Source organism: Protomyctophum parallelum (genome assembly GCF_964188405.1).
Source record: "Protomyctophum parallelum genome assembly, chromosome: 7".
Taxonomy (NCBI): Eukaryota; Metazoa; Chordata; class Actinopteri; order Myctophiformes; family Myctophidae; genus Protomyctophum; species Protomyctophum parallelum.
The window spans coordinates 19280921-19308000 of record NC_139705.1 but is presented as its reverse complement, the minus strand read 5'-3'; the positions used below and the strand labels follow the sequence as shown (position 1 = coordinate 19308000).

Below are 27080 nucleotides of genomic sequence, written 5' to 3'. Positions count from 1 at the left end.
ATAAAATCAGTGGTGGAAAAAGTACTAAAATGTTTTACATGAGTAAAAGTAGCAATACTATAATTTAGAACTCCGTTACAAGTAAAAGTCCAGAATTGAAAATGTACTCGAGTAAAAGCACAGTATTGCCATTAAAAGTACCAAAAGTAAAAGTACTCATTGTGCAGAATGTATAATGTATCAAATGTATAATAATCTTTTGGAAATAGCAGCCTATACAATCTGTTGCTTTGCTAGTAACTAAAGTTTGCAAATAAATGTAGTGGAGTAAAAGTACAATAATTGTCCAGTAAAGTTAAAGTAGCCTACCTCTAAATTGTATTTAAGTACCTTCCACCACTGGATGAAATAAACTAATATCAAAATCTTGTTTGACGATCCACACTTCAACGAATCCAGCATACGTAAATTATAGGAGACATTTTAGGAAACAAGACCAGACTGTTGATTGTGGATATATGCCAACTCCAGTCTCATCACTGGACAGTGGACACCAACAGTGTGTGTGTGTGTGTGTGTGTGTGTGTGTGTGTGTGTGTGTGTGTGTGTGTGTGTGTGTGTGTGTGTGTGTGTGTGTGTGTGTGTGTGTGTGTGTGAGATAACTGTGAACAGAGGCTACATTGTTTTCATTATCTGCCCGATGTGCCACTTGACCAGAGGGTCAGTGTGTGTGAGTAGTTTACAAAATGAACTCTAGTATAGGTCTAGATTTTATACTGGCTTGGCTAGAGTAGCTCTGGGGATTATGCTGCATGCACTAAATCGTGAATAATATGTTATCAAAGTTATACAATTATTAAATGATGTATTAACAACTGAAATAATGTAATTTGACAATTCATCACTTGCTTTATCTTGACAAAATGACACTGTTTTGAGTTTTCACATTTGACCTTTGCCTTTCACTTTCATTGTACTACACTTTCAACATCAAGTTCAAGGAGTTTGAGTTCAAAGGTCATTGGTTAGCTAGCTGCCCATGAGGAAAATCTCATGCCAAATATTATGTTTTCAAGTAGTTTAGCCTTTAGCGGCCAAACACTGAAACACATTGACTAATTTTGAACTATTTGCACTGGCAGCAAAACCGGGGTTGGCTTTATCATCATCAAACTACAGATATATCATCTGTATTTCGCAAGACCATAGTACACGCCCACCTTCGCAGACTCTTTATCAGGCTTCCCTCATTGGCTGTTGAATTGAGTACACCACTTCCATACAGGATCCGGTGATTCCAGTCATTCTCTGCAGGCTGCAACTAGGTTGAGGATTGAATTGGGATTGGGAACGGTTCTCTTTTTGTGTTTTGGACTGGACAATTTGCTACAATGACAATGAAGCTGGCTTACTGGGACATTCGTGGGGTAAGGAATGCGATTTGTATTAATAACAAAGTCAAAATACAGCCCGCCAGGCCTTCTTTCAGCAAAGTTGCTCGATTCTGTCTACGAAACACCGGGGTTTGCGATCACGTGTTCGTTCAATGGTAAAGCTCACTTAAAATCAGTCTACCTTTCATTTATAGATTGGATTTGTTTGGTGTACTGTAGACAGTGTAGTCTGTGTGCACTGTGCACACATCGCTGATTTTAGGAGGATGAGGTTCCACACGGGGCTAAACTGAATGTTAGCCCCATATGTGCCTTCAGTCCTATACCCTCCCTACAGTTTAAGTTGTGCTTGAAATGTACTGTAATTCTGCAAACTGTTAAATACTTCAATCAAACACTTAATCTATGGTCCCACTCCCTACGTTTAGTACACTCATTCTGGAGCTACAGAATGAGCGTAGGGACTGGGTGATGTGTGCAGAGCAGACTGCACGCTGCACTCAGTGCACTGTGTGCAGACACACTAGCTATGAGTCTGAACAAAGGTACCGGTAACTGGATTGTTTACGTGTTGATTGATTGATTGAAATCTTTATTAACAGTTTGTAGAATTTACAGTACATTTTAAGCACAAACTCAATACAAAGACTGTCAACTGTGAGTGGACGACCCAATTAAGCATTACACTTGTTTACAACAGGGTCCACATTGTTCAATTCATCAAAACATTTAAGGACATACAAACATTTAGAGACATACAAATAGACATTTCTCTGTAGGTAAAGAACAGAACAGGAATTCATCATATGGGAAGCAAAAAAGGGAAAAGATACAATATACAGTGAGGGAAAATGGGGTGGGGGGGTGGGGGGGATTCAGATTTTACAGAGGCCAGTTTCGAATTGCAGCCGTCCGTAGGTGCCCTTTGAGAGCGGTTTTGAAGGAGTCAAGGGATTCACATGTCTTAATGACTGTTGGTAGGGTGTTCCACATTTTGGTGGCATAGGAGCGAAAAGAATTTAGTCCCTTGTTTGTGCCGAATCTGGGTTGTACATGGTTTGTTGCACTCCCTCTGGTGTTGTGGGTGTGGACTTCGTTTACATTAAGGAAGTATTTAGACAGGTACATGGGTATCTTGGTGGTGTATCGAATCTTGTGGACCAGACCCATTGCAAGATGCTGTACTCTGTCGTCGACCCTAAGCCATCCCAGCCTGTCAAAGTGGGCAGGGGTGAGGTGGGTTCGGGGGGTGAGGCCAAGTAGGAGCCTGACCAGTTTGTTTTGAGAGGTCTGGAGCCTTGTTTTAAGGGCCTTTGAGGTGCTGTGGTACCAAGAGGTGGATGCATAGTCAAAGAAACCTTGTACGAGGGCTCCTGTTAAGGTCTTCAAGGTGTTTTTGCTGACCAGTGAGGAGATCCTGTAAAGGAATCTTGTTCTTTGATTGACTTTTTTGATTACGTTGGTGGCCATTTTATCACCGGAAAGATTAGCCTCCAGGATGGAACCTAGGTAGGTAATTTCATCTTTTCGTGTGATAATACTGTCACCGACTCTAACCAAGAAGCCATCTGCCTTGCTGAGTTTACTATTTGATCCGAAGAGGATGGATTCAGTTTTTCCCAGGTGTAAGGATAGTTTGTTATCAGCGAGCCAGGTGCAGATTCTACCGAGTTCAGAGCTGAGGGTCTTTTCAACCTGCAGTTTGTTCCTGTCCGAGACCAGCAGTGCTGAGTCATCTGCGAACAGGAACAAGTTGCAGTCACAAGCTGAAGTCATGTCGTTAACATAAATTAGGAACAGTAAAGGCCCTAGTATGCTTCCTTGTGGGACGCCACAGCTCACTGGGAGGGGAGGGGACAGTGTTCCGTTCACCTCCACCATCTGTTCTCTCCCCTCCAGGTAGGATTGCATCCAGCTCACTGATGTGCTATCAAAACCAATAGCTTTAAGCTTGTTAACCAGTATGGAGTGGTTCACGGTGTCAAAAGCCTTTTGGAGGTCCAGCATGACCATGCCGCAGTATTTTCCAGTGTCGTATACAGACCGTAAAGATCGACCCCGCACAATAGGAATATTCAAACATATTTTAATGGGGTAGTGAAATGAAGATTCGTCGAGTTTTTTAATGTGTGTGTGTGTGTGTGTCTTAAACGTGCGTATGGTTTTGAGTTGACTATGTTGTTGATGCACATATTTTCAACTGGACATGAAGTTCTCTTTTTAGCAAACAATAGAATGAATGTGTGCCACAGACAGGGCCAACCATTATGCAAACTTTCTCAATCATTCCATTCAAGTCCATAAAACTACCCTACCTTTTGAAAATTGAGAGTTGTGTGCAGTCGTGATGATGACAATCTCATTTTAAAATAAATGTGATTGGGAACTACAGCAGACGGTTGACCATAAGGTCAGTTAGCCCCTCTCGGAACCCTCCATAAAGCTTTTCTGAAATTTTGATGAGTTTTATGTAGGGTCCCTGCTCATAACTATATTTTCGTATGGGAATTCTGGAACGCGGACATAAATATTCTCTCTAAGACCCTATCTGCGGCGTTTGACGGCCTTTTTTTCTTTGAGTTATTCTGAATTCGTAAACTTTAAGTACCTATACATTCCGCTGCGAATATCTCCTGTGGCGCGGAAGCCGTTAAGTATTTTTAATCTTTGTTTGACCGATTTGGTCGCTTTATTTCTTCTTGTTTGTTTACCGTTTATTGTACCGCCTCCCGGTGTGCAGTTGGCTTGTGCCGGCTACGTCCCTGCCTCTGATCTGCTCTGTCATAGCTATAGCTCCACTAGCTAGCCAGATAGGCGGTACAATGAGGTGTCAATAAACAAGGAAGGAAGAGAAGAATCAAAGCGACCAAATCGGTCAAACAAAGATTAAAAATACTTAACGGCTTCCGCGCCACAGGAGATATTCGCAGCGGCATGTATGGGTACTTATACTTCACATATTCAGAAACCCTCACACGAAAAAATGTCGTCAAAGAGCGCAGACAGGCCATAAACACGTTGTTTATGTTTTATGTATGTCTGCGTACCAGGTGGCATGGTACTGCTGGAACAGGACCCAATGGTCTGTGTCGTCAAAAAGTCAGAAACTTCAGTACCATTGGGTTCTGCTTGGAGGGCTAAAGGTCAGTGAGCCTGAGTGAGTGGGAGATCAGTGGTCCTGAACCAAGACTGCTCCCACAAAGAACAATGAACATCTTTAGCTGGAAAAGGCCCTTGTTCAAAGTTTGAGTTCTCATTTTAAAGCAGAGATTATACTTTTTACATTGACCTAGGGTGCATGGGTTGAATCGGAGGATTATATTATGATTTTATTCTATCGGACTAATAAACATACTTATTTACTTAGTCAGGTATGGGATGCAAACTTGTTAGCAGTCTCACTGAGCAGCAGTACTATGCAGAAAGTTAAAATGTAAACTTGCTTGTCATGAAGGTGGGTGTGTTTGAATGAATAACATCCAGTCAATGTTTTAGGAGTCTTGTTCTCAGGCAAGCACAGATAATATTGCCATATCCTTTTCTAATTCTGCACTCTAAGTACAGTATGAGCGCTGACTTATAACTAGTTGCGTGCTGTGTCAAGCATAAAAATAGCAGATCTACAATCTTGTGACATATGTTGTAAGCTTGTAGATCTTTTCGGTTCAAAACCCCAGGGCACAAGAAGTATGAATCAGGCTTTATTGGTCCCTCTGGCAGATGTCCCCACAGGGACAATAAAGTACATTGTAGCATATCGGTCGGATATGAGTATGACTAACCAGTTTCTCCTTATGCAGCTTGCCCAGCCTATCCGCTTGCTGCTGGAATACACTGGCACAAAATATGAGGACAAGTTCTATGTCTGCGGTGAAGGTACATTAACTTATTCCACTACCAAAAATACTACTTTGGATGATGGTGTATATATTGCCATAAATAAAGCTTCTACTTTGTGCAATGCTTTTGTCTCACACAGCTCCAAACTATGATAAAAGTTGCTGGTTTGACGAAAAGGAGAAACTTGGGATGGATTTCCCAAATGTAAGACATGTGTATCTGTATCTACCTTTTTTATTTTAAATTTGATTACAGTTGAAAAGTGGTTGTGGCATTGACTAATAATTTATCTGTTTTACCATAGCTGCCATATCTTGAGGATGGTGATAGGAAGATAGTTCAGAGCAATGCCATCATCAGATACATTGCTCGCAAGAACAAACTCTGTAAGTAATCTGTTGAGAATTCTACAAGCTGTCTACACTGTGTGTGTTGATCATTAAATGACATAATCACAGAAGAGGGGTTTAGTCTTTCCGTAGCCTGGGAGGCATACCATTTCCAGGTTTCTGATCCGGTCAAAACCAAACCTGAACCAGTGTTGCCCAAAGTAATTCCCTGCATCATAATTTTAGGGCCGGCCCTACACAATACAACCTTTGATACAGTGTAGTATAGCTTATTATAGGAATAGTACATTTGCTATATCAACTATCAAGCTGCTATTCCATCTCGTAGCAACTGGCGAGATTAAACTAGTAGTTATACTCGATCGATTCAGCATTCGAAAAACTGGAATCCTTTAACTGGATTTTTTTTTGTATTTTATTGCGAACGCAGTGAGCCACTTACTATGACAGCAAGGGCTGAATGTCTGTGTGTCTGTCCCGCTGTTACACCACCCGCCCGCCACCAGAGGGCGCAGCTGTAGCACACACACACACACACACACAGGGCGCAGCTGTAGCACACACACACAGGGCGCAGCTGTAGCACACACACACACAACCACACACACACGAGCTGCGTTCGCTTCCCGCGTTTGCGCGTCTTACTTGTATATATATATATAATATATTAGAAAAAAATCACATTCATGGCCTAGACCGGATCACAAAGGCCATTTTGGAATGCAGACCAGGTCGCCAAGGGAGGCTTTCCTCCAAGGTGGAAAGTCTGTTGACACGAGGTTAGTTTTTCCGCTCTAGTTTATTCTATTATTGACCCAGACAAAAGGAACGCTGAGAGGGAGGTGGGTGGGTGAGTGGGTTGGATTGACCCAGACAAAAGGAACGCTGAGAGGGAGATTGGGTGCATTTGGTAAATTGTACATTTTATCCAAAGCGCTTTATAGATTGTGCATTACATTTGGTAAATTGTTCATTTCATCCAAAGCGCTTTATAGATTGTGCATTACATTTGGTAAATTGTTCATTTCATCCAAAGCACTTTATAGATTGTGCATTACATTCACACACACATTCATACATCGATGGCAGAGGAAACCACGCAAGGGACCAACCAACCTGTTCATCGGGAGCAATTAGGGGTTCAGAGTCTTTTTCTTCTTTTTTTTAAAAGCGGGGTGGTTGAGTGGGTTGGGTTCACCCAGACAAAAGGAACACTGAGGGAGAAGGGTGGGTGAGTGGGTTGGATTTGATCTTCAGCTCGGCAAGGGTACACGTTGTTCCCAAGATGGGGGACTTAAACTTCACACTACGTTTAGGTATGATTGTCTAGGAGGCACAGCCACACACATGGGGAATGTGATGCACAAAAACAATTTCACACATTAAAACCATTACATGCAACACACGCATGCATACTGTGAATAAGCTTTATTAGAATTAGGATTTCAGTGTCTTCACTGAACCTCTTTCAATGATAGGTGGAGAAAGCGAGGAGGAGAAGGTGCGAGTGGACATCTTGGAGAACCAGGCGATGGACTTCCGTAATGGCTTTGTCATGATGTGCTACACTGACTTTGTAAGACACAATCTTGGTCATCTAAATCTTTTCTTTCTTTTTTAACCCAGGATAATAGCTGAGCACAAGTGAAAAATTCAGCAATGATTATATTTAAATATAATGTATATAATTGGATATCGGTCATAATTTCAATATTTTGCATCTCTAAAAAGCATATATATATATATATATATAATTTCTTTGCTTTGGAACTGCATCAACACTGATCCCACTTTCTTTGATACCAGGACACGATTAAACCAAAGTACCTGGAGAAGCTCCCTGGCTTGCTGAAGCAGTTGTCTGTGTTTTTGGGAGAACGGAAGTGGTTTGCGGGTGACAAGGTGCTTTTATTTTCCTAAACCCACTGGAAGGTTTCCTGTCATGATTTAGCATTCCTTGTTTAATTTTACATTCATGTTCATGTGTTTTCTCTCAGATCACTTTTGTGGACTTCGTCATGTATGAGCTATTGGACCAGCACAGAATGTTTGCACCTAAATGCCTGGATGACTTCAAAAGCCTCAAAGATCTTTTGGACCGTTTTGAGGTCAGACATTCATTCACTCTCTGAAACACATACTATTCACATCCATCACATACAGGGATTTCACTCAGGAAAATGGAAATTAATACACTTTGGGCCTTGTATGAATGTGGAAAATATAGAACTTTACTCACTTATTAGAACCATATCCATTTCTATTGACAACTTGTATATCAAGTCTAAATTCCTATCACAATCTAGATAAAAGGTTAATGGAGAACTGTCAGCTGTTCTCGGCACACTACCGTTGTGCGTGAAGTTTATCGATGTCTCGCTAGGAGCATCTCACCAGCCAACACACAAGGGGGTTGAATGAACAGAAACAAACGCTCCCAAAAACACCAGGTTTGGGGATCTGTTGGGAATTGATGAAACCGGCACTACAGTCTCAATGTTTGTAAACAAATCTGTCTATATAGAGGAGCATTGTATAAATGTTATTTCTGGGTTCGATTCCCGCTGGGGACGCTGTGGGCACTGGCAGCGTGTTCCCTCCTCCGCGTCATCAGTGCCCATTCCCATACCCGAGGCGGGGGTTGGCGATAGGGCCTTTCTGTGTGGAGTTTGCATGTTCTCCCCGTGTCCCCTAGGGTAGATACCCTCACAAAAACATGCCGTAATCCTGGTCTCTAAAACTACCTCCCCCTGGCCAGCCGGGGCGCCTGATGGAGGGGAAAGGAACTGGTCGGAATAACGTGTCCCTTCCACGCGCTACGTCCGGCTGGGGAAATTCCCCTCTGTCAGGTGAAAAGAAGCAGCTTGGACTCCTCATGCATTAAAGGAGGCATGAGGTCAGTCCGCTGCCCCCCCAGGTTGGCAGAGGAAGTGTAGCACCCAGGATTACTTAGATAATTGGCACTGGGTGAAAAGAAAAACTGGGTTACAAAATCGTGGGATAAAAAAATGTAAGTACAAAAAAAGGAAAGGGATGGTCAAAATCAATGTCACAGTCTACATCAAAACAGATACCATAAATGACCAAATGAACTCCATGACACAACACAAGAGCTAATGCAAGAGCTGGATCTGCATTCTGCACTCGTCACCTCAAATGTGTTTATGGGGGTGTGTGTGAGATCTGCATCTCTATCGATGAAAGGGTGAAGACAATTCACACACACCAACATTGTTAAAACAGTTTTAATGCCAGGATTAAACTATGTTTAACGTGTTTCAGGCTTCACTGCCATGTTTTAAAAGGCCCCATTTACACTGGCAGACAAATCTAGCCTGAATCAGATCTGTGCCACATCGAGATTGAATCCGATTGGTGTAAATGAGTCTAACATGTCACATGACTCAAAAAATAGGAATTGAAAGAAATCCAAAAAGGTAGCACATCCAAAAATGAAATAAATGGCGGACAAAGTACTCTCATTTCCTTTTCTTTATTGGCACACACCAAAAAGGAACGCTTAACGCGTTTTGGCTATGCAGCCTTCATCAGAGCATGGCAAAAAGGAATGCTTACGCGTTTTGGCTATGCAGCCTTCATCGGAGCATGTCTCATGACTCATTTAAACAAATCCGATTCCAATCTGAATGTGGCTCAGATTAGATTCAAGCTGGATTTGGCTGCCAGTGTAAATGGGGCCCTTTTGAAGAGCCACTGTGCTGACCACTGAGTTGCTTGTCATGAAAATCCACTTTAAAACGGTGTAATCGCTTGTTGTAGAGTTCAAACATATTCCAAAGTGCTGACCACAACAACAGAACGGAGCAGGAAGAGCTCCGCACCGCTCCACCCCCACCGTTGTAATGAACTGGGACTCAATTTCCCTTGAAACACATACTGTGTTTCTCCTTAGGTGTGTCAGTTCTCTATGGATGATGTCTTTCTTGGCTGTGGCAGAAAGGTGTGGTGGTTGTTCAATGTTCAGCCACCTTTGTGGTACACCAGCTGTACAGTGGCGCAGAGGAAAAAGCTCCAGGGTGTCATAAATACGGCACAGAAGATCGTTGGCTGCCCTCTCCCCACACTGGAAGAACTACACAGAGACCGCTGTCATAAAAAAACTCTGAACATTATAAAAGACACTTCCCACCCCGCTCACTCACTGTTTGAACTGTTGCCATCAGGCAGACGGTACAGAGTGATCAAGTCCAAGACAAACAGATTCAGTAACAGCTTCTATCCCACAGCGGTAGTTGCACTCAATGCTGCTAAAAAATGATCTGTTGCTGCGACACTTTTTAGTTTCTATTTCTATTATCTATTATCTATTACCTTCTATTATCTTAAGTACAATAAGGGTTTGTTGTGCGATAACAGCTGAAAATTACATGTTTGTGTATTAGTGCTGCTGGGGTTGTGCAATAACAAGAAGTCATGTGTGTTTTTGTTTTATCTTGTACAGTATGTTGTTTTGTGATATGATGCACTGATTGGTTGGCACTTTTAATTTCGTTGTACACGTTGCAATGACAAATAAAGATCTATCTATCTATCTTTCACAAGTAACACATTTGCTTTGTTAAATAGGCTTTGGAGAAGATTGCTGCCTACATGAAGTCGAGCAGATTCATGAAGACCCCTGTCAATAACAAAATGGCCAAGTGGGGAAACAAGAAAGAGTGAAGAACAAAGCATGCATGCTTTTGTAGGTCATTATTTTGTTTCACAAGTGGAAGTACTTTGATATGTGCCCTGTTATGATACACATTTGTTATTTCTACCCTGTTATGATACACAGCATTCGTTTTTTTGGGTAAGTGATGTTAACTAGTTAAAAATGTAACTAGATATTAAAAGGTACTGTGTATCTTTTGTTTTTTTGTGGGGTGGGGTTTCTCAAACATGGTAGCCTAATTTGCAAATTGGCAGTTCCTTCTTTTGTTTTATTGGAACATTCCTTAAATATTTGTTTTAAGATGTGAGTACAGAAGTACAGTTTGCCATTGTATTGATCTTTATTCTTTTTGAATAAAGAAATTGAAATTTCTTTGAAAAGGCTACTTGTGCATTAATCATTTCTCTTGTACATGAAAATTAGATCGGTTGTCTAAGTCACAATTGGCAAATGAGAAGTTGCGTTGCTTTGATATACTAATATTGCCAGGGCTGACTGCCATAGTATATCATCAAAAGATCTGATCAAATAATGGCCATACAAATTTTGATTGGCCTGGTTTAGTCTCAATGTGATAGAAAATTGAAATGCCTTCTTCCAAAATTCTAACTAATCCAAGACAAATCATTTCAAGAGACCAACCTGGATGAGAAGATATGAGATATGGAAATTAAACTACATAGTGCTTCACTGTTGGATAAGCAACCCCTCTCATATAAAGACTGTCAGAAGGGACGTTATGTGTTTAATATGTTTTTATTCTCATCTGGAGCTTGACAATTGTTCTGCACAAGACTAGTATGCACCTAGACACATAGCCACACAGACAAAAAGGCAGCAGTACACTCAGACGGAACCGTATGCAATAACTGTATGATACTGTAAATATAACTACATACAATAACTTATTTAGCGAGATGAGTCAAACAAATGCTGGTCTAATTAACATGCAAGATGTCGCCAATGCACTCAAATGTATTTCTTTCAACAAACTATAGTAGAGATTAGATATATAACTGATATCAACATTGTTAACATTTTCTTGAAGTCTCCCAGGGGCTCCTGGGACTCCAGGGCCCTCACTGCGGGACGTCCCAGGTTCTTCAGGACAATCACTAGAACAAGTCCTCAAGGAAGCTGGACCTGGTGGAGGGTTGATAAGTGGAAGTGGATTGCTGCAGACCAAAGAGGAAGTATTAGTTGTATAAAGCAGGGGCGGACATTCTATCCGAAGACCTTTGAGCTGGTTTCCCCACTCCTTTGGGGTATTTTTTGTCACTACATTTGCAGATATATGTGAAATTTGTCCTCTGCATCTACCCAGCCTAATTATTAGGATATATTTACACAGCCACGCATTACCGTATGTCCACAGCCAGAGTTGATTGTTGAATTGATGTCCTCAATTATTGTAGCTTGCCCTTCTTCCCAATCGTCAAAGTCCTCAATTGTAGGTTCCTCTTCATCTTCATCAATCAGAGACAGGCTGGAAAGCAAAACACAAATCTGGCATCGATCGCTTGCTGACCACCCTTGCGAGTGCGGCGATACAGAGTCCATTTCCAGGTTGATTTATTAATTTATCGCAATATGAAGAATTATTGTCCAAAATGACAGATATATTTGGAAATAATATTAAAAATGTTGGAATGACAATAATTAAACTGATAAGAGATCATTTATAACACAGGCGTAAAACATTGTAGTGGTAGTAACTTATTTAATTCAAGACATTTCCAAGAAAGATGTACCAAGTGGCTAATGCCCCCTCTTACATTGTGAGCATGTGGGAGTCCAGATTGCTGAGGTCAGAGTCATGTTGTAGACTCTGGGTATTCACATTGTGCATCAAGGACCTAAAAAACAACATGAATACACATTATAGTATCTAATAACAAATAATTTAATAGTGACTGCAAAGCGAGAGGCCGTTGTTAGTGAGGGAAGTCTGCCATTCTGTGGTGCAAAATTGAGGACGACAAGGTCAAGGTCAAGGTCAAGGTAAACTTTATTGTCCACAAGGGAAATTTGTCTTGGGCTTTCACCCCAGCTACAGCCACACATAAAACATCAATGACAACAAAAATACATTACAGAGGAAGACACAACATTACACAATTGCACACATGATGTGGATAATCAGGCCTCACGTAGTTACCGCTGTTTCAGAGCCTCGTTCAGCATCTTAGTTGATGCTGATACAAACGATTTTTTAAATCTAATGTACTTCCACTTTGGTTCTTTGTATCTTCTCCCAGAGGGCAGAAGTACAAACTCGCCATATAGAACATGGGTAACATCACTGACAATTTTTTGAGCCTGTTTTAATGTAGCCTGCTCATAAATAGACTGAAGAGAGGGGAGTTGTCTTACCCCTATGATCTTCCCTGCAGTCTGCACCAATCTGAACAATTTGGACCTCAGTTGCACTGAGAGATTACCGAACCAAACTGTGATGCCAAACCTGACCAGGCTTTCCAAGACTGCTCGATAGAACAACAGAAAGGGAGAGGCCGTTGTGAATGAACGCGAGGTCTGCCATTGAGCCCCATGTTAAAAGTCTCAAATTTGAAAGCACTATATTTCTAAAACTATGAAACATTTCAAAGATTCCTTTTCAGGCAAACATGTCCACCGTAAGATGAACCTAAGTAGGCTACGTTTGTGCTATTGCCATAGAGAATGCATTGGGCGTTTAAGTTAAATAACTCATAAACTACAAAACATTTCAAAATAAAAAAGTTCCAGCATGTGTCTCCACAGTAAGCTGAATAATAAAAAGTGTGAATGGAGTTTCTAGGTGAAAGTGACTTTTGACGTGCCTATAGAGCTGCCATTGAGCCCCATGTTAAATGTCTCAAATTTGAAAGCACTATATTTCTAAAACTATGAAACATTTCAAAGATTCCTTTTCAGGCAAACATGTCCACCGCAAAATGAACCTAAGTAGGCTAGAATGGGGTTGCTAGGTGTAAGTATGTAGGACTAGTAGCATGCCAAAGTTTGTGCTATTGCCATAGAGAATGCATTGGGCGTTTAAGTTAAATAACTCATAAACTTCAAAACATTTCAAAATAAAAGAGTTACAGCATGTGTCTCCACAGTAAGCTGAATAATAAAAAGTGTGAATGGAGTTTCTAGGTGAAAGTGACTTTTGACGTGCCTATAGAGCTGCCATTGAGCCCTATGTTAAATGTCTCAAATTTGAAAGCACTATATTTCTAAAACTATGAAACATTTCAAAGATTCCTTTTCAGGCAAACATGTCCACCGTAAGATGAACCTAAGTAGGCTAGAATGGGGTTGCTAGGTGTAAGTATGTAGGACTAGTAGCATGCCAAAGTTTGTGCTATTGCCATAGAGAAGGCATCAGGGATGGGTGTTGCGGAGGATGAGAGGAATGCCTCTCATCCTCCGCAACACCCATTCTCATACACCGCTATACACCGCGAGGATATGGGCTATAGCCCATATCGTACGGCATACTATAGAACGCCGTTTTTCATCATTTTTGAGGATTTGAAAAAAAAACAAAAAAAACATGGGTTATAGCCCATCGTTTTTTGAAATTTTGAAAAAACAAATTAACCTCGTTTTTCATCATTTTTGAACATGGGCTATATCCCATACCGTACGGCATACTATAGCACGCCGTTTTTCATCATTTTTGAGGATTTGGAAAAAAATTAAAAAAATTAATAAAAACATGGGTTATAGCCCATCGTTTTTTGAAATTTTGAAAAAACAAATTAACCTCGTTTTTCATCATTTTTGAACATGGGCTATAGCCCATACCGTACGGCATACTACAGCACGCCGTTTTTCATCATTTTTGAGGGTTTGAAAAAAATGGGGAAGAAAAAAACATGGGTTATAGCCCATCGTTTTTTGAAATTTTGAAAAAAAGAATTAACCTCGTTTTTCATCATTTTTGAACATGGGCTATAGCCCATACCGTACGGCATACTATAGCACGCCGTTTTTCATCGTTTTTGAGGGTTTGAAAAAAAAAAGAAGGGTTATAGCCCATCGTTTTTTGAAATTTTGAAAAAAAAACGTAACCTCGTTTTTCATCATTTTTCATCATCAAGGAGTAACCACATTACGACCCTAGTACACAGAGGAGGAACCGGAGTAAGAGTACTCGTCCCCAGCTGAGTAGCGATACTTCCCATGTTTATTGAGTGCCACAGGGCTGAAGACAAACAGTGTTTAGATCACGTTCTCAGACGCCGTTGATGTCCAGAGACTCGGTCCCGAGACAACGGCAGTATAGCACCATCGTGCGGAGAGAAGGAGGAACTGACAATACCTGTATATGCCCTGCTCTGCACTGACAGTATTTGAAAGTGATTGATAAAACCCTGTTTTGTTAACCTGACTTGTGTGATTAAACGCCTTGGAATAGGCAAACGTCTTTCTGTCTCCTGGGTGTGTGTACCAGTCGCCACACCTCGTTTTTCATCATTTATAAACATGGGCTATATCCCATACCGTACGGCATACTATAGCACGCCGTTTTTCATCATTTTTGAGGATTTGAAAAACAAAACAAAAAACAAAAAAAAACATGGGTTATAGCCCATCGTTTTTTGAAATTTTGGAGAAAAACAATTACCTCTTTTTTCATCATTTTTGAACATGGGCTATAGCCCATATCGTACGGCATATTATAGCACGCCGTTTTTCATCATTTTTTAGGATTTGAAAAAAAAGAAAAAAAACAAAAACATGGGTTATAGCCCATAGTTTTTTGAAATTTTGGAAAAAGAAATTAACCTCGTTTTTCATCATTTTTGAACATGGGCTATAGCCCATACCGTACGGCATACTATAGCACGCAGTTTTTCTACATTTTTGAGGATTTGAAAAAAAAAAAAAAAAAAACATGGGTTATAGCCCATCGTTTTTTGAAAATTTGAAAAAAAAGAATTACCTCGTTTTTCATCATTTTTGAACATGGGCTATATCCCATACCGTACGGCATACTATAGCACGCCGTTTTTCATCATTTTTGAGGATTTGAAAAACAAAACAAAAAACAAAAAAAACATGGGTTATAGCCCATCGTTTTTTGAAATTTTGGAGAAAAACAATTACCTCTTTTTTCATCATTTTTGAACATGGGCTATAGCCCATATCGTACGGCATATTATAGCACGCCGTTTTTCATCATTTTTGAGGATTTGAAAAAAATGAAAAAAAAAAAAACATGGGTTATAGCCCATCGTTTTTTGAAATTTTGAAAAAAAAGAATTACCTCGTTTTTCATCATTTTTGAACATGGGCTATAGCCCATACAGTACGGCATACTATAGCACGCCGTTTTTCATCATTTTTGAGAATTTGAAAAAAATGAAAAAAACAAAACAAACATGGGTTATAGCCCATCGTTTTTTGAAATTTTGAAAAGAAACATTAACCTCGTTTTTCATCATTTTTGAACATGGGCTATAGCCCATACCGTACGGCATACTACAGCACGCCGTTTTTCATAATTTTTGAGGGTTTGAAAAACAAAAAACAAAAAAAACATGGGTTATAGCCCATTGTTTTTTGAAATTTTGGAAAAAAAATTAACCTCGTTTTTCATCATTTTTGAACATGGGCTATAGCCCATACCGTACGGCATACTATAGCACGCAGTTTTTCTACATCTTTGAGGATTAAAAAAAAAAAAAAAAAGGGTTATAGCCCATCGTTTTTTGAAATTCTGAAAAAAAAACGTAACCTCGTTTTTCATCATTTTTCATTATCAAGGAGTAACCACATTACGACCCTAGTACACAGAGGAGGAACCGGAGCAAGAGTACTCGTCCCCAGCTGAGTAGCGATACTTCCCATGTTTATTGAGTGCCACAGGGCTGAAGACAAACAGTGTTTAGATCACGTTCTCAGACGCCGTTGATGTCCAGAGACTCGGTCCCGAGACAACGGCAGTATAGCACCATCGTGCGGAGAGAAGGAGGAACTGACAATACCTGTATATGCCCTGCTCTGCACTGACAGTATTTGAAAGTGATTGATAAAACCCTGTTTTGTTAACCTGACTTGTGTGATTAAACGCCTTGGAATAGGCAAACGTCTTTCTGTCTCCTGGGTGTGTGTACCAGTCGCCACACCTCGTTTTTCATCATTTATAAACATGGGCTATATCCCATACCGTACGGCATACTATAGCACGCCGTTTTTCATCATTTTTGAGGATTTGAAAAACAAAACAAAAAACAAAAAAAACATGGGTTATAGCCCATCGTTTTTTGAAATTTTGGAGAAAAACAATTACCTCTTTTTTCATCATTTTTGAACATGGGCTATAGCCCATATCGTACGGCATATTATAGCACGCCGTTTTTCATCATTTTTGAGGATTTGAAAAAAATGAAAAAAAAAAAAACATGGGTTATAGCCCATCGTTTTTTGAAATTTTGATAAAAAAAATTAACCTCGTTTTTCATCATTTTTGATCATGGGCTATAGCCCATACCGTATGGCATACTATAGCACGCCGTTTTTCATCATTTTTGAGGATTTGAAAAAATGAAAAAAAACAAAAACATGGGTTATAGCCCATCGTTTTTTGAAAATTTGAAAAAAAAGAATTACCTCGTTTTTCATCATTTTTGAACATGGGCTATATCCCATACCGTACGGCATACTATAGCACGCCGTTTTTCATCATTTTTGAGGATTTGAAAAACAAAACAAAAAACAAAAAAAACATGGGTTATAGCCCATCGTTTTTTGAAATTTTGGAGAAAAACAATTACCTCTTTTTTCATCATTTTTGAACATGGGCTATAGCCCATATCGTACGGCATATTATAGCACGCCGTTTTTCATCATTTTTGAGGATTTGAAAAAAATGAAAAAAAAAAAAACATGGGTTATAGCCCATCGTTTTTTGAAATTTTGATAAAAAAAATTTACCTCGTTTTTCATCATTTTTGATCATGGGCTATAGCCCATACCGTATGGCATACTATAGCACGCCGTTTTTCATCATTTTTGAGGATTTGAAAAAAATGAAAAAAAAAAAAAAACATGGGTTATAGCCCATCGTTTTTTGAAATTTTGGAAAAAAAAATTAACCTTGTTTTTCATCATTTTTGAACATGGGCTATAGCCCATACCGTACGGCATACTATAGCACGCAGTTTTTCTACATTTTTGAGGATTTGAAAAAAAAAAAAAAAAAAAACATGGGTTATAGCCCATCGTTTTTTGAAAATTAAAAAAAAAAGAATTACCTCGTTTTTCATCATTTTTGAACATGGGCTATATCCCATACCGTACGGCATACTTTAGCACGCCGTTTTTCATCATTTTTGAGGATTTGAAAAACAAAACAAAAAACAAAAAAAAACATGGGTTATAGCCCATCGTTTTTTGAAATTTTGGAAAAAAAAATTAACCTCGTTTTTCATCATTTTTGAACATGGGCTATAGCCCATACCGTACGGCATACTATAGCACGCAGTTTTTCTACATTTTTGAGGATTAAAAAAAAAAAAAAAAAAAAAACATGGGTTATAGCCCATCGTTTTTTGAAATTTTGAAAAAAAATAATTACCTCGTTTTTCATCATTTTTGAACATGGGCTATAGCCCATACAGTACGGCATACTATAGCACGCCGTTTTTCATCATTTTTGAGAATTTAAAAAAATGAAAAAAAAAAAAAAAACATGGGTTATAGCCCATCGTTTTTTGAAATTTTGAAAAGAAACATTAACCTCGTTTTTCATCATTTTTGAACATGGGCTATAGCCCATACCGTACGGCATACTACAGCACGCCGTTTTTCATAATTTTTGAGGGTTTGAAAAACAAAAAACAAAAAAAACATGGGTTATAGCCCATTGTTTTTTGAAATTTTGGAAAAAAAAATTAACCTCGTTTTTCATCATTTTTGAACATGGGCTATAGCCCATACCGTACGGCATACTATAGCACGCAGTTTTTCTACATCTTTGAGGATTAAAAAAAAAAAAAAAGGGTTATAGCCCATCGTTTTTTGAAATTCTGAAAAAAAAACGTAACCTCGTTTTTCATCATTTTTCATTATCAAGGAGTAACCACATTACGACCCTAGTACACAGAGGAGGAACCGGAGCAAGAGTACTCGTCCCCAGCTGAGTAGCGATACTTCCCATGTTTATTGAGTGCCACAGGGCTGAAGACAAACAGTGTTTAGATCACGTTCTCAGACGCCGTTGATGTCCAGAGACTCGGTCCCGAGACAACGGCAGTATAGCACCATCGTGCGGAGAGAAGGAGGAACTGACAATACCTGTATATGCCCTGCTCTGCACTGACAGTATTTGAAAGTGATTGATAAAACCCTGTTTTGTTAACCTGACTTGTGTGATTAAACGCCTTGGAATAGGCAAACGTCTTTCTGTCTCCTGGGTGTGTGTACCAGTCGCCACACCTCGTTTTTCATCATTTATAAACATGGGCTATATCCCATACCGTACGGCATACTATAGCACGCCGTTTTTCATCATTTTTGAGGATTTGAAAAACAAAACAAAAAACAAAAAAAACATGGGTTATAGCCCATCGTTTTTTGAAATTTTGGAGAAAAACAATTACCTCTTTTTTCATCATTTTTGAACATGGGCTATAGCCCATATCGTACGGCATATTATAGCACGCCGTTTTTCATCATTTTTGAGGATTTGAAAAAAATGAAAAAAAAAAAAACATGGGTTATAGCCCATCGTTTTTTGAAATTTTGATAAAAAAAATTAACCTCGTTTTTCATCATTTTTGATCATGGGCTATAGCCCATACCGTATGGCATACTATAGCACGCCGTTTTTCATCATTTTTGAGGATTTGAAAAAAATGAAAAAAAACAAAAACATGGGTTATAGCCCATCGTTTTTTGAAAATTTGAAAAAAAAGAATTACCTCGTTTTTCATCATTTTTGAACATGGGCTATATCCCATACCGTACGGCATACTATAGCACGCCGTTTTTCATCATTTTTGAGGATTTGAAAAACAAAACAAAAAACAAAAAAAACATGGGTTATAGCCCATCGTTTTTTGAAATTTTGGAGAAAAACAATTACCTCTTTTTTCATCATTTTTGAACATGGGCTATAGCCCATATCGTACGGCATATTATAGCACGCCGTTTTTCATCATTTTTGAGGATTTGAAAAAAATGAAAAAAAAAAAAACATGGGTTATAGCCCATCGTTTTTTGAAATTTTGATAAAAAAAATTTACCTCGTTTTTCATCATTTTTGATCATGGGCTATAGCCCATACCGTATGGCATACTATAGCACGCCGTTTTTCATCATTTTTGAGGATTTGAAAAAAATGAAAAAAAAAAAAAACATGGGTTATAGCCCATCGTTTTTTGAAATTTTGGAAAAAAAAATTAACCTTGTTTTTCATCATTTTTGAACATGGGCTATAGCCCATACCGTACGGCATACTATAGCACGCAGTTTTTCTACATTTTTGAGGATTTGAAAAAAAAACAAAAAAAAAAACATGGGTTATAGCCCATCGTTTTTTGAAAATTAAAAAAAAAAGAATTACCTCGTTTATCATCATTTTTGAACATGGGCTATATCCCATACCGTACGGCATACTTTAGCACGCCGTTTTTCATCATTTTTGAGGATTTGAAAAACAAAACAAAAAACAAAAAAAAACATGGGTTATAGCCCATCGTTTTTTGAAATTTTGGAAAAAAAAATTAACCTCGTTTTTCATCATTTTTGAACATGGGCTATAGCCCATACCGTACGGCATACTATAGCACGCAGTTTTTCTACATTTTTGAGGATTAAAAAAAAAAAAAAAAAAAAAAACATGGGTTATAGCCCATCGTTTTTTGAAATTTTGAAAAAAAAGAATTACCTCGTTTTTCATCATTTTTGAACATGGGCTATAGCCCATACAGTACGGCATACTATAGCACGCCGTTTTTCATCATTTTTGAGAATTTAAAAAAATGAAAAAAAAAAAAAAAACATGGGTTATAGCCCATCGTTTTTTGAAATTTTGAAAAGAAACATTAACCTCGTTTTTCATCATTTTTGAACATGGGCTATAGCCCATACCGTACGGCATACTACAGCACGCCGTTTTTCATAATTTTTGAGGGTTTGAAAAACAAAAAACAAAAAAAACATGGGTTATAGCCCATTGTTTTTTGAAATTTTGAAAAAAAAACGTAACCTCGTTTTTCATCATTTTTGAACATGGGCTATAGCCCATACCGTACGGCATACTATAGCACGCAGTTTTTCTACATCTTTGAGGATTAAAAAAAAAAAAAAAAAGGGTTATAGCCCATCGTTTTTTGAAATTCTGAAAAAAAAACGTAACCTCGTTTTTCATCATTTTTCATTATCAAGGAGTAACCACATTACGACCCTAGTACACAGAGGAGGAACCGGAGCAAGAGTACTCGTCCCCAGCTGAGTAGCGATACTTCCCATGTTTATTGAGTGCCACAGGGCTGAAGACAAACAGTGTTTAGATCACGTTCTCAGACGCCGTTGATGTCCAGAGACTCGGTCCCGAGACAACGGCAGTATAGCACCATCGTGCGGAGAGAAGGAGGAACTGACAATACCTGTATATGCCCTGCTCTGCACTGACAGTATTTGAAAGTGATTGATAAAACCCTGTTTTGTTAACCTGACTTGTGTGATTAAACGCCTTGGAATAGGCAAACGTCTTTCTGTCTCCTGGGTGTGTGTACCAGTCGCCACACCTCGTTTTTCATCATTTATAAACATGGGCTATATCCCATACCGTACGGCATACTATAGCACGCCGTTTTTCATCATTTTTGAGGATTTGAAAAACAAAACAAAAAACAAAAAAAACATGGGTTATAGCCCATCGTTTTTTGAAATTTTGGAGAAAAACAATTACCTCTTTTTTCATCATTTTTGAACATGGGCTATAGCCCATATCGTACGGCATATTATAGCACGCCGTTTTTCATCATTTTTGAGGATTTGAAAAAAATGAAAAAAAAAAAAACATGGGTTATAGCCCATCGTTTTTTGAAATTTTGATAAAAAAAATTAACCTCGTTTTTCATCATTTTTGATCATGGGCTATAGCCCATACCGTATGGCATACTATAGCACGCCGTTTTTCATCATTTTTGAGGATTTGAAAAAAATGAAAAAAAAAAAAAACATGGGTTATAGCCCATCGTTTTTTGAAATTTTGGAAAAAAAAATTAACCTCGTTTTTCATCATTTTTGAACATGGGCTATAGCCCATACCGTACGGCATACTATAGCACGCAGTTTTTCTACATTTTTGAGGATTTGAAAAAAAAAAAAAAAAAAAAACATGGGTTATAGCCCATCGTTTTTTGAAAATTTGAAAAAAAAGAATTACCTCGTTTTTCATCATTTTTGAACATGGGCTATATCCCATACCGTACGGCATACTATAGCACGCCGTTTTTCATCATTTTTGAGGATTTGAAAAACAAAACAAAAAACAAAAAAAACATGGGTTATAGCCCATCGTTTTTTGAAATTTTGGAGAAAAACAATTACCTCTTTTTTCATCATTTTTGAACATGGGCTATAGCCCATATCGTACGGCATATTATAGCACGCCGTTTTTCATCATTTTTGAGGATTTGAACAAAATGAAAAAAAAACAAACATGGGTTATAGCCCATCGTTTTTTGAAATTTTGATAAAAAAAATTAACCTCGTTTTTCATCATTTTTGATCATGGGCTATAGCCCATACCGTATGGCATACTATAGCACGCCGTTTTTCATCATTTTTGAGGATTTGAAAAAAAAGAAAAAAAAAAAAAACATGGGTTATAGCCCATCGTTTTTTGAAATTTTGGAAAAAAAAATTAACCTTGTTTTTCATCATTTTTGAACATGGGCTATAGCCCATACCGTACGGCATACTATAGCACGCAGTTTTTCTACATTTTTGAGGATTTGAAAAAAAAACAAAAAAAAAACATGGGTTATAGCCCATCGTTTTTTGAAATTTTGGAAAAAAAAATTAACCTTGTTTTTCATCATTTTTGAACATGGGCTATAGCCCATACCGTACGGCATACTATAGCACGCAGTTTTTCTACATTTTTGAGGATTTGAAAAAAAAAAAAAAAAAAAACATGGGTTATAGCCCATCGTTTTTTGAAAATTTGAAAAAAAAGAATTACGGCCCAGGCCGTAGCGTAACGGTCTGGGCACCGGACTGGTAATCCAGTCGCAGTGTGCCGCGGGTTCGACTCCCGGACCCGACACGGCCTTTACTGCATGTCATCCCCCCATCTCTCTCCTGTTTCCTGTCAGCCTACTGTCTGTCCCTTCAAAAATCAATAAAAGGCGTAAGCCGCAAAACAAATATCTAAAAAAAAATAAATAATAATAATTACCTCGTTTTTCATCGTTTTTGAACATGGGCTATATCCCATACCGTACGGCATACTATAGCACGCCGTTTTTCATCATTTTTGAGGATTTGAAAAACAAAACAAAAAACAAAAAAAACATGGGTTATAGCCCATCGTTTTTAGAAATTTTGGAGAAAAACAATTACCTCTTTTTTCATCATTTTTGAACATGGGCTATAGCCCATATCGTACGGCATATTATAGCACGCCGTTTTTCATCATTTTTGAGGATTTGAAAAAAATGAAAAAAAAAAAAACATGGGTTATAGCCCATCGTTTTTTGAAATTTTGATAAAAAAAATTTACCTCGTTTTTCATCATTTTTGATCATGGGCTATAGCCCATACCGTATGGCATACTATAGCACGCCGTTTTTCATCATTTTTGAGGATTTGAAAAAAAAGAAAAAAAAAAAAAACATGGGTTATAGCCCATCGTTTTTTGAAAATTTGGAAAAAGAAATTAACCTTGTTTTTCATCATTTTTGAACATGGGCTATAGCCCATACCGTACGGCATACTATAGCACACAGTTTTTCTACATTTTTGAGGATTTGAAAAAAAAAACATGGGTTATAGCCCATCGTTTTTTGAAAATTAAAAAAAAAAGAATTACCTCGTTTTTCATCATTTTTGAACATGGGCTATATCCCATACCGTACGGCATACTTTAGCACGCCGTTTTTCATCATTTTTGAGGATTTGAAAAACAAAACAAAAAACAAAAAAAAACATGGGTTATAGCCCATCGTTTTTTGAAATTTTGGAGAAAAACAATTACCTCTTTTTTCATCATTTTTGAACATGGGCTATAGCCCATATCGTACGGCATATTATAGCACGCCGTTTTTCATCATTTTTGAGGATTTGAAAAAAAAAAAAAAAAAAAAAACATGGGTTATAGCCCATCGTTTTTTGAAATTTTGATAAAAAAAATTACCTCGTTTTTCATCATTTTTGATCATGGGCTATAGCCCATACCGTATGGCATACTATAGCACGCCGTTTTTCATCATTTTTGAGGATTTGAAAAAAATGAAAAAAAACAAAAACATGGGTTATAGCCCATCGTTTTTTGAAATTTTGGAAAAAAAAATTAACCTCGTTTTTCATCATTTTTGAACATGGGCTATATCCCATACCGTACGGCATACTTTAGCATGCCGTTTTTCATCATTTTTGAGGATTTGAAAAACAAAACAAAAAACAAAAAAAAACATGGGTTATAGCCCATCGTTTTTTGAAATTTTGGAAAAAAAAAATTAACCTAGTTTTTCATCATTTTTGAACATGGGCTATAGCCCATACCGTACGGCATACTATAGCACGCAGTTTTTCTACATTTTTGAGGATTAAAAAAAAAAAAAAAAAAAAAAACATGGGTTATAGCCCATCGTTTTTTGAAATTTTGAAAAAAAAGAATTACCTCGTTTTTCATCATTTTTGAACATGGGCTATAGCCCATACAGTACGGCATACTATAGCACGCCGTTTTTCATCATTTTTGAGAATTTGAAAAAAATGAAAAAAAAAAAACAAACATGGGTTATAGCCCATCGTTTTTTGAAATTTTGAAAAGAAACATTAACCTCGTTTTTCATCATTTTTGAACATGGGCTATAGCCCATACCGTACGGCATACTACAGCACGCCGTTTTTCATAATTTTTGAGGGTTTGAAAAACAAAAAACAAAAAAAACATGGGTTATAGCCCATTGTTTTTTGAAATTTTGGAAAAAAAATTAACCTCGTTTTTCATCATTTTTGAACATGGGCTATAGCCCATACCGTACGGCATACTATAGCACGCAGTTTTTCTACATCTTTGAGGATTAAAAAAAAAAAAAAAAAGGGTTATAGCCCATCGTTTTTTGAAATTCTGAAAAAAAAACGTAACCTCGTTTTTCATCATTTTTCATTATCAAGGAGTAACCACATTACGACCCTAGTACACAGAGGAGGAACCGGAGCAAGAGTACTCGTCCCCAGCTGAGTAGCGATACTTCCCATGTTTATTGAGTGCCACAGGGCTGAAGACAAACAGTGTTTAGATCACGTTCTCAGACGCCGTTGATGTCCAGAGACTCGGTCCCGAGACAACGGCAGTATAGCACCATCGTGCGGAGAGAAGGAGGAACTGACAATACCTGTATATGCCCTGCTCTGCACTGACAGTATTTGAAAGTGATTGATAAAACCCTGTTTTGTTAACCTGACTTGTGTGATTAAACGCCTTGGAATAGGCAAACGTCTTTCTGTCTCCTGGGTGTGTGTACCAGTCGCCACACCTCGTTTTTCATCATTTATAAACATGGGCTATATCCCATACCGTACGGCATACTATAGCACGCCGTTTTTCATCATTTTTGAGGATTTGAAAAACAAAACAAAAAACAAAAAAAACATGGGTTATAGCCCATCGTTTTTTGAAATTTTGGAGAAAAACAATTACCTCTTTTTTCATCATTTTTGAACATGGGCTATAGCCCATATCGTACGGCATATTATAGCACGCCGTTTTTCATCATTTTTGAGGATTTGAAAAAAATGAAAAAAAAAAAAAAACATGGGTTATAGCCCATCGTTTTTTGAAATTTTGATAAAAAAAATTAACCTCGTTTTTCATCATTTTTGATCATGGGCTATAGCCCATACCGTATGGCATACTATAGCACGCCGTTTTTCATCATTTTTGAGGATTTGAAAAAATTAAAAAAAACAAAAACATGGGTTATAGCCCATCGTTTTTTGAAAATTTGAAAAAAAAGAATTACCTCGTTTTTCATCATTTTTGAACATGGGCTATATCCCATACCGTACGGCATACTATAGCACGCCGTTTTTCATCATTTTTGAGGATTTGAAAAACAAAACAAAAAACAAAAAAAACATGGGTTATAGCCCATCGTTTTTTGAAATTTTGGAGAAAAACAATTACCTCTTTTTTCATCATTTTTGAACATGGGCTATAGCCCATATCGTACGGCATATTATAGCACGCCGTTTTTCATCATTTTTGAGGATTTGAAAAAAAAGAAAAAAAAAAAAACATGGGTTATAGCCCATCGTTTTTTGAAATTTTGATAAAAAAAATTTACCTCGTTTTTCATCATTTTTGATCATGGGCTATAGCCCATACCGTATGGCATACTATAGCACGCCGTTTTTCATCATTTTTGAGGATTTGAAAAAAATGAAAAAAAAAAAAAAACATGGGTTATAGCCCATCGTTTTTTGAAATTTTGGAAAAAAAAATTAACCTTGTTTTTCATCATTTTTGAACATGGGCTATAGCCCATACCGTACGGCATACTATAGCACGCAGTTTTTCTACATTTTTGAGGATTTGAAAAAAAAAAAAAAAAAAAACATGGGTTATAGCCCATCGTTTTTTGAAAATTTAAAAAAAAAGAATTACCTCGTTTTTCATCATTTTTGAACATGGGCTATATCCCATACCGTACGGCATACTTTAGCACGCCGTTTTTCATCATTTTTGAGGATTTGAAAAACAAAACAAAAAACAAAAAAAAACATGGGTTATAGCCCATCGTTTTTTGAAATTTTGGAAAAAAAAATTAACCTCGTTTTTCATCATTTTTGAACATGGGCTATAGCCCATACCGTACGGCATACTATAGCACGCAGTTTTTCTACATTTTTGAGGATTAAAAAAAAAACAAAACAAAAAAACATGGGTTATAGCCCATCGTTTTTTGAAATTTTGAAAAAAAAGAATTACCTCGTTTTTCATCATTTTTGAACATGGGCTATAGCCCATACAAAACGGCATACTATAGCACGCCGTTTTTCATCATTTTTGAGAATTTAAAAAAATGAAAAAAAAAAAAAAAACATGGGTTATAGCCCATCGTTTTTTGAAATTTTGAAAAGAAACATTAACCTCGTTTTTCATCATTTTTGAACATGGGCTATAGCCCATACCGTACGGCATACTACAGCACGCCGTTTTTCATAATTTTTGAGGGTTTGAAAAACAAAAAACAAAAAAAACATGGGTTATAGCCCATTGTTTTTTGAAATTTTGGAAAAAAAAATTAACCTCGTTTTTCATCATTTTTGAACATGGGCTATAGCCCATACCGTACGGCATACTATAGCACGCAGTTTTTCTACATCTTTGAGGATTAAAAAAAAAAAAAAAAAGGGTTATAGCCCATCGTTTTTTGAAATTCTGAAAAAAAAACGTAACCTCGTTTTTCATCATTTTTCATTATCAAGGAGTAACCACATTACGACCCTAGTACACAGAGGAGGAACCGGAGCAAGAGTACTCGTCCCCAGCTGAGTAGCGATACTTCCCATGTTTATTGAGTGCCACAGGGCTGAAGACAAACAGTGTTTAGATCACGTTCTCAGACGCCGTTGATGTCCAGAGACTCGGTCCCGAGACAACGGCAGTATAGCACCATCGTGCGGAGAGAAGGAGGAACT

The 27080-nt window shown here is 37.8% G+C and overlaps 1 protein-coding gene and 1 long non-coding RNA gene across 2 annotated transcripts; one reads left to right on the top strand and one right to left on the bottom strand.

The window, feature by feature from the left end:
- The first annotated feature begins 1224 nt into the window (after positions 1-1224).
- LOC310861331 (glutathione S-transferase Mu 3-like) lies at positions 1225-10571 on the top strand. The gene is made up of 8 exons (XM_083768746.1): positions 1225-1367; positions 5135-5210; positions 5314-5378; positions 5479-5560; positions 7003-7100; positions 7331-7426; positions 7522-7632; positions 10112-10571. Exons 1-8 carry the CDS (start codon positions 1332-1334, stop codon positions 10205-10207), a joined length of 660 nt encoding a protein of 219 aa, XP_083624872.1. The 5' UTR covers positions 1225-1331; the 3' UTR covers positions 10208-10571.
- A 631-nt stretch (positions 10572-11202) lies between these two features.
- Positions 11203-12049, bottom strand: LOC310861254. Its single transcript, XR_014569478.1, has 3 exons — positions 11975-12049; positions 11562-11685; positions 11203-11374 (listed from the first exon to the last, which is right to left on the bottom strand). It is a non-coding gene; the product is annotated as an uncharacterized lncRNA (long non-coding RNA).
- Positions 12050-27080: the final 15031 nt, after the last annotated feature.